Genomic DNA, 12,372 nt, shown 5'->3' with positions numbered 1-12,372 from the left:
TATGTGCAATTTCACCAATTGGTTTGAGTTGCAGCTTGTTCTGCTGAATTTTTGATGTTGAAACAGTCTCAAAATGCTTTCAAGCCTTTCTCCAAAGGAAGGGATACATGCATTCTTTAAATTGTTCTGTAATATCACATGAGAGTTTCTTGGAGAATCTGTGGTGCTGCTGTGTCTCAGGGCAAAGATTCAACATTTGCCATGGTCTTGAAGACATCCATTTTGCAGCACCTGCCAGAAATTGTCCTCCTACACTGAAAGTCATAATTCTTCTATATTTTGTGACGATTCTGCAAGAGTAAAATGGAGGCTATGGCACAGCTGTTTATAAGCAACAACTGGAGTTGTAGAGAAGCAGCTCTTTGTTCCTTCTGCTCTGTCCACGTGGTGAGAGAAATAAGAACCAGTCTGAGTTCAAAGAGCAGAAAAACTGAGCCTGGCTAGAAAAGTCAAGGAAAATAGTGTAATTACCAGACCAAGAGTGTGGTTTGACCCCAGCATGATGGGACTAGGGCCTTGTAAGACAAGGGGATGGGATGAGATAAAGGCTTAATCTGAATGAGGGGCTAACAAGTTGGATAGGATAGAAGGAGGCTGTAAAAAAAAACCCCAGTTTTGGGGTAAATTTGGATGGGAGAAGGAGAATAAAAGGGTGGTATGAAACAAATCCCAGCTTCTTCTAGTTGGGGAAACCCATTGGCAAAACCCATCCTCCATCCTGCTCTATTGATGGGCTGTGGTAGAAGAGGGTGAAGCCAAAAGTGCCAAATCAGCTCCATAATTTAAGTGGGTTTTCCTGTGATACTCAGTACTTGATTTGCTTCAGTGAGAATCTGGAACGTTCTGTACTCCATACCTGCTGAAGTACTCCAGTGTATTTCCCAGTCAGTCACTCCAGATTTGGGAACAGCAGCCTTGAAACTGCCTGAAACAACCTCCTGGTTGACAATGTCTGAGTCAGTGTTCCTAACCCACAGGCTGTTTTCTGGTCTAGATTCTTGCAGCCTGTAGATTTTTGCACTGTTTTGTAGTGACTTTGTCCTGAAGGACCAAGGGTCAGCTATGTTTGAACTTCCCCAAATGTGACACCTTTTTGTCCTTGTTTTCTGCCAGAGTGGGGATGAGTCGTCGGAAGAGGAAGAGGGCGAAGTTGACAGTGAAGTGGAGTTTCCTCGTAGACAAAGGTAAAAGGTGAATTCACTCTAATCTCTCTTTGGTGGGACAAAACTGAGGAGAACTCTCATAGCACCTGCACACCAGCACTGAAACTGGTGGAGGTGCTGGCAAAAGAGCAGAATCCCATTCAGTGTGTCCCACCCACCCTCAGCTGATCCCTCATGTCCGCTCACTGTTCCAGCCCATCCTGAGATGTTCTCTCTGGCCCACAATTCCTGCTGGCTTTCCTGCAGGCTGTTTGCAGCACAACTTGATCACACTTGATAACATTATTCTGCCTCTGTAAATGAGCTGCTGCATCTATTTCACCAGGATCAGACTTAGTGGATGTGGGAACCCTTTGTGGGCTACTTCCAGTGTTGTTTATTAATTGTTGCAGTGGGTAAAACTCCAGCCCAGCACCTTTGTAGCTGAATTCAGATAAGATTGCAGAGCTAAGTGACAACAGCAGATCAAATTTGATGGTGTTGCCTGTAAAATAAGACTTAAGGGGAGTGTTCCTACATAAGGCTGGGGAACAGCAGGATTTACAGTACTGTGCTCAGGAAAGACATCATGGACTTTGCTGCAGCTTCATGAAAACAGCTGCTTCAAGTGCAGGAGTGATCCAGTAGGCAAAAAGGCTAAAGGTTTGATTCAAAGGAGCAGAGAAGGAAATAAAGTCTTGCCTCCTGTTGTGTGCATTCATAGCACACCTGAAGCTTAAATCCTAATGCTTCCCTTCATTGCCCCAGCTCACAAACCACAGTAAAGTTTGGAAAGGTACTGAGAAGTGTGACAAGAGTGGTTAGGGATGGTTTCTCTAGAAGAGGAGATTAAACTCATGTGAAATGTTTCTCTAGCAGGAGGAAAGGCAACACCAGGGGTGCATGAAATTGTAATTTATGTGGAGAAAATAGACAAGGAATGATTCTTCACATTCATGTTAGGGGCAGCCAGTGAAGCAAACAGGGTAAAATGAACAAAAGGAAGTGCTTTTTCCATCCAGAACATTTTCAGATGTGCAGCTCATTGTCAAGGTGTGCTGTGGAAATCAAAGCATGAAGAGCTGTAAGTGCAGAATTTCTGGAGTAGGGATCCATCAGTGACTGTTAGCATTGCCATCTGGGTTTGAGCTGCTCAGAACTCAGATCTGCTGAATGGCACAGGCCAGGAAGAGATGCCAGGAGAAAGTAGGCTCTGTCTGCATACCCTATTCTCATACTTCTCTCAGATTATTCCTTCCTGCCTGGGGTTGAAGGCAGAATGCTGAGCTGGATGAGTTATGTGACTCGTACAGTTCCCGTGGGATGTTGTTTCCTCTGTGATTTACTAACTTGGAAGATTAGGAGGACAAGTTGCCTGTTCCACATGATGCCCAGTTGTGGGTCTCCTGGCATGTTCCCTCAACTGACGTGTTGTCCCATTGCTGTTGAATCCTGGCACAAGGCCATTTCTGTGGTTAAGTAACTCTGAGGTTATTTCTTGAGTGGATGGTCCTGAATCCTGCCCGACTTCTGGAATGGCTACCAGGTGGTGCAGGTGTTACCAGGTGAGTTAGCTTGAACTCACAGAATCACTGGGTTGGAAGAGACCTTTAAGATCATCAAGTCAAACTCATGCCCTAACACCTCAACTAAACCATGGCACTGAGTGCCCCATCCAATCTTTTTTTAAACCCGTCCAGGGACGGTGACTCCACCACCTCCCCGGGCAGACAATTCTAGTACTTTATCACTCTTTCTGTGAAAACCTTTTTCCTAACATCCAACCTAAATTTCACTTGGTGAAATGAGAGGACACAGCTTAAGACTGTGTCCTCTCATTCTATCAGTTGCTGCTTAGAAAGAGACCTACCCCACCTGACTACAACCACCTTCCAGGTAGCTGCAGAGAGTGATAAGGTCACCTCTGAGCCTCCTTTTCTCCAGGCTAAACTCCCCCAGCTCCCTCAGTTATTCCTCACAGGATTTATGTTCCCAGCCCCTCACCAGCCTCTTTGCCTACTCTGGACATGCTCAAGCGTCTCAGCATCCCTCCCAAACTGAGGGGCCAGAACTGGACACAGCACTCAAGGTGCTGCCTGACCAGTGCTGGATACAGGGGAAGAATGACCTCCCTGCTCCTGCTGGCCACACTGTTCCTGATCCAGGCCAGGATGCTTTGGCCTTCTTGGCCACCAGGGCACACTGCTGGCTCATGTTCAGCTGGCTGTCACCAGTACCCCCAGGTCCCTTTCTGCCTGGGCACTGTCCAGCCACACTGTCCCAAACCTATAGCATTGCAGGGGGTTATTGTGGCCAAAATGCAGGACTCAGCACTTGGACTTACTAAGCTTCATCTCCTTGGTCTCTGTTCATCCATCCAACCATTCCAGGTCTCCCTGCAGAGCCCTCCTACCTTCCAACAGATCCATACACAATCCCAGTTCAGTGTCGTCTGCAAATTTACTGATGAAAGACTCAATTCCCTCATCCATATCATCAATAAAAATATTAAACAGAACTCCACAGTACAGCCTAGCACTTTAGGAAAATTTGCTGTCCAAGAAAAATATGCTCCAGGGCAGATCAGCTAACATGGACATATCAGACAGGACCAGATAAGAACAGATGAATTTAAAGATGTAGGTCTTGAACTATGTCATTCAGAAGGGGTAGAATTCTGTAGCTCCAGGATGTGGAAGGCACTCCACAAGGCCTGGTGGAGCAGAGCAGTGAACACAGCACCCAGGAAGTTCCCTGATGCTGTCATCCAAGGTGAACACTGAATTCTCCCTGTTTGCAGACCCCACCGCTGCATCAGTAGCTGCCAGTCCTACTCAACGTTCAGCTCTGAGAACTTCTCTGTGTCGGATGGAGAGGAGGGGAACACAAGCGACCACTCGAACAGCCCGGATGAGCTGGCCACCAAGCTGGAGGATGAGCTGGCTGAGAAGCTGGAGGACATGTTGTCCCAGACTCCAGAGATCCCCATTGAAATCTCCACGCAGTCGGATGGGCTTTCGGACAAAGAGTGTGCTGTGCGGAGGGTCAAGACTCAGATGTCTCTGGGCAAACTTTGTGCAGATGAACACAGCTGTGAGGTGAGTTGGTTATCCCCTTGTCCTTTCTCTCAGTGGAAAAAAACTATGTAAATCTTATGGAAAGGAATCCAAGGGACAGAAAGTTGGAACACTGCCCAGAAAATGCTGTGGTAGGTGTACTATGGCAAAGCAACTGCTGCAATACCCAATCTTCCTCCTGCTTGGCAGAAGAGTGGGTGGGGGAAAGTAGCACAAACAAAGCTGAACATAATGTGCTGGTCAAGATGAGTGTGATCTTGGGAACCTATCAGATTTGCTGTTGCATTACATGGGATAAAAATACATAATGAAATGGAGGGGATATAAACTGCCTCAGACATATCCATCGGCAGCCCTGCTGACAAAGCCCGGAAGACTTTCTTCCTTTCTCTGCCTTTCAAGTGTTTGGAGGGGTAGAGCAGAGCCTGCTGCATGATCTCCTCATAACCCTGTGTTTGAGCGTGCTCTGACAAGTATTTCTGTGCTGTCCCCTCTCTTAGGGGAGACAAGTGACCTTTGGTGGGGCAGTCGTGTGCTGTGCCCTCTCCCATGTGTGCCACTCTCCTCCTCTGCAGGTGGTGACCTTTGCCTGGCTGCTGTGACAGACTGGGATGTGCGGGTGATGTGCAGTACAGGAATGGTGCTCAAGTCTCCCCCTTTCCTTTTGTCTTGCAGAACCCACCACAGTTTGGAGAATCAGACTGTGACTCTTCTGAAGGGGAGTGTTCTGATGCCACGGTCAGGACCAATAAGCCCTGCAGCTCTGCTACTTGGTAATACAGATCTCCCCCAAAGCTTCCTGGTACTGGCATTTTGATTTCCCTGAGATTCCACTTCATTCCCCTTCATCACACTTTACAGGAAGAGAAGATGCTTCTCCTTCCCACCCCAGGAGTGATTTGCAATAACCCGAATCTCTGGAAAATGTCCAAATGAAATTAATTCTCTTTGAGCATTTCAATCAAGAATGGCAGGGATGTATTTTATTGAATAATCTAGTTACTGTAACATGGATATTTATTTTTTTGACATTTTAACACTTTTTACTGTAAAGAGTGGATTGTATTTATAGACACACAGACTTGTTGCAAAAAAAAAAAAACGTTCAGAAAGCAAGCACACTATGGAGAAACATCCTGGGAGTCCTGCCTGGACAGCTTTGTGTACAGACGCGGGGGATTCTCTTGCTGCTTGCACAGGGGACCAGGCCTCATGGCCCTGAAGATTGGAGAACAGATCAAGAAAACTAAACCACTCAGTCTTATCAGATGAGGAAAAGCAGAAAAAGACCTGACTGTAGGGTCACCTGTGAACAAAGTGTTTTCAGTATAACCAGCTGGGTCATTTTTAATCAGAAGGTGGACATGTTCCTGGAGAAAACTGGTACTGAGGTGCTAACAACCAGGGTCTTCTGAGTCGATACATCCCCAGGAATGTAATGATGGGTTTTATTTTAAGGATTTTTAGTTTCTTTTTTTAATCAGCATTTTGTTGTGAGATCCTGCAAATGTATTCTAACCTCGTCCTCTTGAGAACTGGTATCAGAGCACTTCTTACCACCGTCCTTGTTTCACTCTGGGAGTGTCAACCTCCAGCTGAGCAGGGAAACCTCTCTCAGATGCAGTGTGCCATTTCCCAGTTTATTCCTCCTCTTACCTCCTGTCTGTTTCAGTCAGTCAAATAAATCAATCAACTCAGTGTTGGCCAAGCAAGGACTTGCAAAGCATGGAAAGCACATTCCGCAGAGCCCGAGCACTTCTGGGGAGGACGCTGGAGACGCCTGGAGTGGACTGGGAGAAGCAGCCTCTCACCTACAGCAGCATCAAGAACCAGCAGAGGGCTGTGTGTTGAGGGGGAAGACTGGGAATCGCTGGCCTGGCTAAGAGCATCAGCCCTGCCCTGTCTCCTTATTCACTGTACATTCTTGGAAGCATTAGCAGCTGCCTGCCCTTCATGGCAGGCCTCGTGCAGGGAATCCTGACATGGCCGCGGCACCGCTGTGTCTTGGGTGTGCCCCGAGGCCTCTGTTTCTCCTCCATGCTGAAACTCTGCAGGTGCAAGTGAGGATAGTACTGGTATGTGACAGGCCGAGGCATTGGCAGATGAGAAAAATTTGTTTTCTGATAGAACTCATAGTGCCTTCCCTTCAAACACTACTCTTCTAAAACAATATTGAAAGAGAACAAAATGATAGAGCACGTTTCCCCCCCTTCCTTAGTTGATGTCCCCCTGCAAGAGCTCTCCCTCTGCCCTTCCCAGTGTGCTGGCTGGCACGGCCAGCCAGAGGTGAACGGCAGGAATGGACCATGGACAGGTACTTCTGTTGCTTTGTTTGTTTACATTTTATGTTAAAATATTGGTTTGAACTTAACTGTGGTAATTTATAGCCTCATGGCAAAGTGAAGGAAAATGTCTTACTTATACAGAGAGCAGTATTGTATGAGTTAAATTATCCCATATTTTTAAATTTTTGTAGCTGGACTACAGACAGATCTTAAGTTATGATGTTATTTTATTATTTATTATCATTTCTGTAGATCAGAAGGTTGGCTTCACCGCTAGCACAATGTAATCTCTGTGTGTGACGTTACCTTCTCCCTGCTCGCCAGAGGGGTGGGAGCAGAGCTGGGCTCAGTGGCTGTCAGCAGTTGCTGCCTCTCGTGATTTCCAGGGATGCTGTTACTCCAGGGCAGAGAACAGAGAGGGGTGGATAGCTGCAGTCAGGTTCCTCGTGGGCAGAGCTGCAGTTTGCTCACATTGCTGATGGTTGGCAGCCACTGAACTGGTGGGAATGTGGGAAGGGTGGTCAGGGAGTGAGGGGCTTTTGAATGGATCACAAAATGAATAACTGTGACAAGAGTTCCCTGGCCAGAGCCTCCAAAACAACGTCAGGGAAGAGGGCAGTTGCCCTGGGCAGTGGGTCCATGTAGTGGATTACCTGAGCAGGACCAAACAGGCTCGTGGAGAGGGAGTGACCTTCTCACCCTGCTCTGGGCAGAGGCAGAACCATGTGAGGAGTGAAGCTCTTTCCTGGCTCCTTTCCTCTCTCTTCCCACCCTCTGTTTCTCCTCCCCAATGTTGTCTCTTGGCCAGTGTCAGGAGGAGCTGGCAGGGCCAGAGATGGCTTTGCTGTTGTGGTGTGAGAGGGGGCTTGGTGGTGCAGATGGTTACTCAGGAGCCTGGAAACCAAGGTGTGGGAATTTAGCAGTGGAGAACTGTGTGCACATAACACCTTGTGGTGTAAAGAGAGGTGGAGAACTGCCATCAGGTGTCCCCATCAGAGGATGCCAAGCCCTGTGCCCCTGGATAGACTCTGCTCAGACCTAACAGGCTTTGGCAGACCCATGGGCAGCACTGGTATCCTTGGGCAGTCCCACAAACAGCCCCAAAGCAGAGCTGCCTCCAGCTCAGGCCTGTCACTGTCCCCAGGGCCTCTGGCCTGTGGTGATCCAGTCCGACAGATTCCAGAGGGATTTGGGTACCTGTGGTCTCTTCATAGGCTCCACCATGGGTTGAAGCCCCACTGGGCTTGCAGAGCTTTGGTTTTTGGGATTTTGAGACCCTTCTGGGCCAGCTGTCCTGGATGCTGCTGATCCCTCCCCATCCTTGCCTGGGGACATGCTGGCCTGTTCTGCAGCCTGGGCAAGCAGAGCTGCCCCCTCCAGCCAGCCACATTTAGGTCTATTCTCACACCCCCGAGTCATTGCTCCAGTCCAGTGTTCCAGTCCAGTGTCGCTGCTCCTGACCCTGCATCCCTCTGGGAATGCCACTAGGGCAGCCCCTTGCCCTGCCCATAGAGGTGTCACCCCAGCCTCCCTGCACATGTCCCATGGCCTCGCTGTGTGTGGGCAGAGCTGGCTCAGCACCCCCACATTCCCGGGATGGTTGCTGTCAGTTCTGGGGGGGTTATGTAGGATTTTCCTTAGTGACACCTCCCTGGGATTGCACAGACACAGCCCCCACATCGCTGTATGGGCACCTCTGCTGCAGTTCCTTGCACTTCCTCTCCTGGCAGGGTCTGGGCTTGAGAGGTGTAGGTGAGCCTGCTTACTCCTTGTAGTAACACTGCATTCCAGGGCCGGAGTAAACTGTGGGTTTCCTTTCCAGCATCCCGAGCACCCTGATCCAGTTCTTGTGGCTGCTGACAGCTCCTGAACACTAGCCTAGATTTTCTCCCAGAGCTGAATGTTGCCCTCCCCACTGTCGTGTTAAGTACCCATTTCATCTTGGCCCTGTCCAGTAGTGTTCATCCCCTCCTCCCTGCTCTGTGGATTCCTGAGACAAACTTGATTTTTTTTTTGTATTGACCAGTGTACAGTGATGGAAACAAGAATGACTATCAAAGCAAACAATGCATGGAATAAAAAGCCAGTGTACTTCAATGCTGCAGGCTGGTCTGGTGATCTGGGAATGGGTTCTCACGGACTTTGGGATGATGTCATGAAGCCTTGCTCTGGGGTCTCCCATCTGCCCCATTCCATACCAGGAATGTTACTTTATCCTCCAAGTGGATCTCATGGAGAGCAAATACCAAAACCCCAAGAGCAGAGTGTCATCCCGGGGGGAGGAGGGTGCTGAGACCCTGGCACAGGCTGCCCAGAGAAGCTGTGGCTGCCCCTGGATCCCTGGAATGTCCCATGCCAGGCTGGATGGGGCTTAGAGCAACCTGGGATAGTGGAAGTGTCCCTGCCCATGACAGGGGGTCAAACAGGATGGACTTTAGGATCCCTTCCAACCCAAACCATTCTGGGATCCTATGTTCTTCACAGCTGGGACAGAGCCCACCTCTTTATTTGGAAACCTCCTAGTTACACAGGAGCAAATGTGTGGGTTTCAAGGTGCTTTTGAAGGACAAATCCCTGCCAGTCAGGCACATCCATTCCTGTTCTTTTCCCCTTTATTCTCTCTGGGGAGTAGCAGCCACTGGCAGACCAGAGAAGCTGTCTCAAGTGTTTGACATGACTGATTCACGTAGCTCAAATCCTGAGCATTTTGCTGCAGAGTGTGCTGGTTTAACATGGGAATCAAAGAAGAATCTTCTACAGCTGCACCCTGAAACACAATTATTTTCTCAACTCGGTGCTTGTACAGCTGCACTGGAGCACAGGAGCACATGGCTCATCATTTCAGGCCAAAAATGCTAAATCTGTCTGCAGTTGGAGGGAGCAGGGCCTGCCTACTGCCCGCAGGCTTGTGCTTGGCCAGTGATCCACAGCTGGGTTCTGGTTTGCCTTCCTCACAGGATGCCAATAGTCTTTTTATTCCCCACAGCCTCAGGCACACAGGAGACTGATTTAAATGAAACAGGCAAATAACTGAGTGTTCATAAAGCCCCTGTATCTCTCTCTCTGTGCAGATACATGCACAGATAAACATTCATTAAAAATAAGAACAGACACCTCCTCTGAGATGAGAAGGATGATTAAAAATTGCCACTGTCCTTAGTGGCACAGAGCATGCAGAATATAACCCCTATATAGGAAGAGAGTCCTGCAGCTTTTACCCCAAAACTGGGGCACCTAAGCAATCACAAGCTCTTTCTGCCATTTAGTGTCTGAGCTTGCTTGTCACCATCCAGCTTCAGGTGTTTCTTGCTGTATCTCTTGATGAGGGTCCCTGGAATCAGCGCTACCACAGCCATGGCCAGCAGCTTGAGCAGCGTGTCCCAGGAGAAGATGGCATCCAGAGAGGTGATTTGAGACAGAATGGCCCCTGTCTGCACACAGATGAAATTATATGGTGTAAGGCCTGAAGGAATCAGAGCAGAAAAAAGCTGTTAGTTCCCCCCTAGAGAGAATTAGCTAAATATGCCCAAAGCCAGACACAGTGCTCTGCCACCCTCCAGGGAAAGTTCTTCTTTATGCTGAGGTGGAACTCAGTGTTTTAATCTACAGCCATTACACAGACACTGGGGTTTGTGCTTTTAACAGAAAGAACGAGGTGTAAAGCAAAATTTGCAGCACTGGGGACACCTCCAGAATGCTCAAGGGCAGCAGAGAGGAAACAAACCAAGGGTCAGAGTCCCAACTCTGCCCTCCCTGGCTCAGTGATACCAAGAGCAGCAGTGTCACACTGTCCCCTCAGGCCGTGTTCCCAGGCCTTACCAATGAGAACGGAGAGAAAGAACTGGGACATGGGGATGTTTAAAATGGGAGCCGAGAGGTTCAGGAACCAGTTTGGTGTCATGGGGAACAGCCTCAGGAACAACAAGAAGAAAAATAAGCAGCTCCTGTTCTCTTCTACCTGCCAAAAGAAACGTTCCATATCATTCCTGCTCCTCAAACAGCAGTAACATTCAAATGGCCATAATACTGGAGTGAATTTTTCTTCTAACATGCCACAGTGTACCATCAGTTCAGAACTGAGGGAAAGCAGCAATCCTGTGTATGTCTGTATGGGAGCCTAATGGTGAGCCAGCCCTCTTCAAAGAAGGGGCGGAAAGGGGATCACACCGGAACGAAAGATCAGGAAGTCAAGAGCAGAACCACCTCCAGTGTACAACACAGCATGGGATGGATGGAGGCAGTTCTGGAGCACAGAAGTTCCCAAACCGTCCTTTATTTCATATCTGCTTTTCCTTAGGATCTAGGATTTTCCTGGCAGCCCCTTGGCCAACAGGTTTGCTCCAAGAGAGCAGTGTGCTCCTAGACCATGCCCTCAGCAGGCCTGACGCATCCCCTGCACAGACTGGTTTTCACTGTCACCCCAAGAGCAGCCTGGCCCAGGGCCATCGCAGGTGTCAGCAGAACTGCCAGCTCTTACCTTCCCTTGCAGCAGAGCCACCTTCTCAGGGAAGAAGTGGACTATGAGCTGCTTGCCAAAAGCTGCAGAGAGCAGGTAGCAGAGGGTGGCTCCCACAGACGTGAGCACTGAGCACAGAACCAGCCCCATCCATGGCCCAAAGAGTGCTCCAGCCAGGACATTCTGTGGGGACAACATGGAGTGAGACCTGGGGGACACGGTGTGTCACAGAACCACAGAACTGTTAGGGTTGGAAAGGGCCTCTGGAAATTATCCAGTCCAAATGCCCTGCCAAAGCAGGGTCACCGAGAGCAGGTGACACAGGAACAGGTGGGTTTGGGATGCCTCCAGAGAAGACTTTGCCCTCCCTTGGACAGCTGTTCACAGTGCTCTCCCACCCTCCATGGAAAGAAGTTCTTCCTCATATTGAGGTGAAACTTCTTGTTTTAGTTTATGGCCATTGCTCCTTATCCTATTGCGGGGCACCACAGAACAGAGTCTGGCACCATCCTCTGACATCCCTTGGAGCTATTTATATGCGTTAATGAGATCTGCTCTCAGTATTCTCCAGACTAACCATCTCTCATCAGAGAGATGCTCCAGCTACACCTCTCTGTGGCCTCCGCTGGACCTTCTCCACCTCGTCTCTCTTTTCCTGGGGAGCCCAGATCTGGACCTGGCACTCCCAGTGAGCTGTGCCTCACAGGGCTGGGCAGAGGGGCAGGGTCACTCCCTGACCTGCTGGCAACGCTCTGCCCGGGGCACTCCAGGACCCACTGACCTTCCTGGCCCTCAGGGCGCATTATCCACCAACACTCCCCGAGCCTTCCCAGCAGAGCTGCTCTCCAGCAGATCAACCCCGACCCGTATTAAGGGTGACTCCTGCTCAGCTGCGGGCCCGGTCGGTCCCTCCGGCTCCTCCTGCCCGATCCGTGCGTCCCCGGCCCCTCGCCCCGCGCCGCCCTCCCCGTACCAGGAGGCTGGAGCCGGGAATGGCGAAACTCTGCTTGTACAGGTACGCGCCGCAGAACAGGGCCAGCGCCGCGCCCCGGTGCTGTCGCTCGTAGTCCCGCAGCGCCTCGGCCAGATCCCGCAGCTCCTCCAGGTCCGCCGGGAACCGCAGCGCCCTGCGAGGGGAGAGACGCTCGGGCAGCCTCGGGGGAAGGGAGGGACGCACGGGCAACGCCGGCCGCCCACACCCACCTGCGCGTCTGCCCCGCGCTCAGCCGCACCGACAGCAGCCACAGCGCGGCCGTGGCGGCCGAGAAGACAAGCAGGAGCCCAGCCGGGCGCCGCCACATCCCGGGTCGCGGCCGCCGCTGCCGCCACCGCTGGACGGAGCCGAGCCGAGCCAAGCCCAGCCCAGCGAACCCGACCCCTCCCGGCCCGGCCCTGCCGCCCTCAGCGCGCCG

General features: G+C 50.4%; 2 protein-coding genes across 5 annotated transcripts in view; one reads left to right on the top strand and one right to left on the bottom strand.

The window, feature by feature from the left end:
- The window catches only part of MAP3K13 (mitogen-activated protein kinase kinase kinase 13), a 73,301-nt gene extending 64,316 nt beyond the window's left edge, over window positions 1–8,985 (top strand). Inside the window, exons 14-17 of one of the 2 annotated variants that reach the window (XM_041416261.1) lie at window positions 1,114–1,184; window positions 3,943–4,240; window positions 4,895–4,992; window positions 5,892–8,985. In XM_041416261.1, the coding sequence (XP_041272195.1) occupies window positions 1,114–1,184; window positions 3,943–4,240; window positions 4,895–4,992; window positions 5,892–6,102 (678 nt within the window). In that variant the 3' untranslated portion in view covers window positions 6,103–8,985. Of the gene's footprint in view, window positions 1–1,113; window positions 1,185–3,942; window positions 4,241–4,894 lie in introns of both variants that reach the window. The other variant, XM_041416262.1, reaches the window with a different exon arrangement.
- A 553-nt stretch (window positions 8,986–9,538) lies between these two features.
- On the bottom strand, window positions 9,539–12,370 carry TMEM41A (transmembrane protein 41A). 3 transcript variants are annotated; one of them, XM_041416263.1, is made up of 5 exons: window positions 12,164–12,370; window positions 11,934–12,087; window positions 10,982–11,143; window positions 10,324–10,462; window positions 9,539–9,967 (listed from the first exon to the last, which is right to left on the bottom strand). In XM_041416263.1, exons 1-5 carry the CDS (start codon window positions 12,259–12,261, stop codon window positions 9,747–9,749), a joined length of 774 nt encoding a protein of 257 aa, XP_041272197.1. In that variant the 5' UTR covers window positions 12,262–12,370; the 3' UTR covers window positions 9,539–9,746. The 3 variants fall into 3 exon arrangements, with proteins under 3 accessions (XP_041272197.1, XP_041272198.1, XP_041272199.1); XM_041416264.1 differs by having other exon boundaries at window positions 9,539–9,935; window positions 12,164–12,359; XM_041416265.1 differs by lacking the exon at window positions 10,324–10,462 and having other exon boundaries at window positions 12,164–12,359.
- Window positions 12,371–12,372: the final 2 nt, after the last annotated feature.

This window comes from Onychostruthus taczanowskii, unplaced genomic scaffold, assembly GCF_017590055.1.
Source record: "Onychostruthus taczanowskii isolate IOZ18803 unplaced genomic scaffold, ASM1759005v1 scaffold51, whole genome shotgun sequence".
Classification (NCBI taxonomy): Eukaryota; Metazoa; Chordata; class Aves; order Passeriformes; family Passeridae; genus Onychostruthus; species Onychostruthus taczanowskii.
The sequence above is the reverse complement of the archived record's forward strand: the minus strand, read 5'-3'. Positions and strand labels throughout refer to the sequence as shown.

What these genes read in the sequence shown, in the direction of transcription:
- TMEM41A (XM_041416263.1), bottom strand. Translation starts at nt 12,261, where the DNA reads ATGTGGCGGCGCCCGGCTGGGCTCCTGCTTGTCTTCTCGGCCGCCACG. An exon ending in TTCCCGGCTCCAGCCTCCTG is followed by an intron (nt 11,144 to 11,933) that starts GTACGGGGAGGG and finishes TTGTCCCCACAG; the next exon opens with AATGTCCTGGCTGGAGCACT. An exon ending in CTTTCTCTCCGTTCTCATTG is followed by an intron (nt 9,968 to 10,323) that starts GTAAGGCCTGGG and finishes TGATTCCTTCAG; the next exon opens with GCCTTACACCATATAATTTC.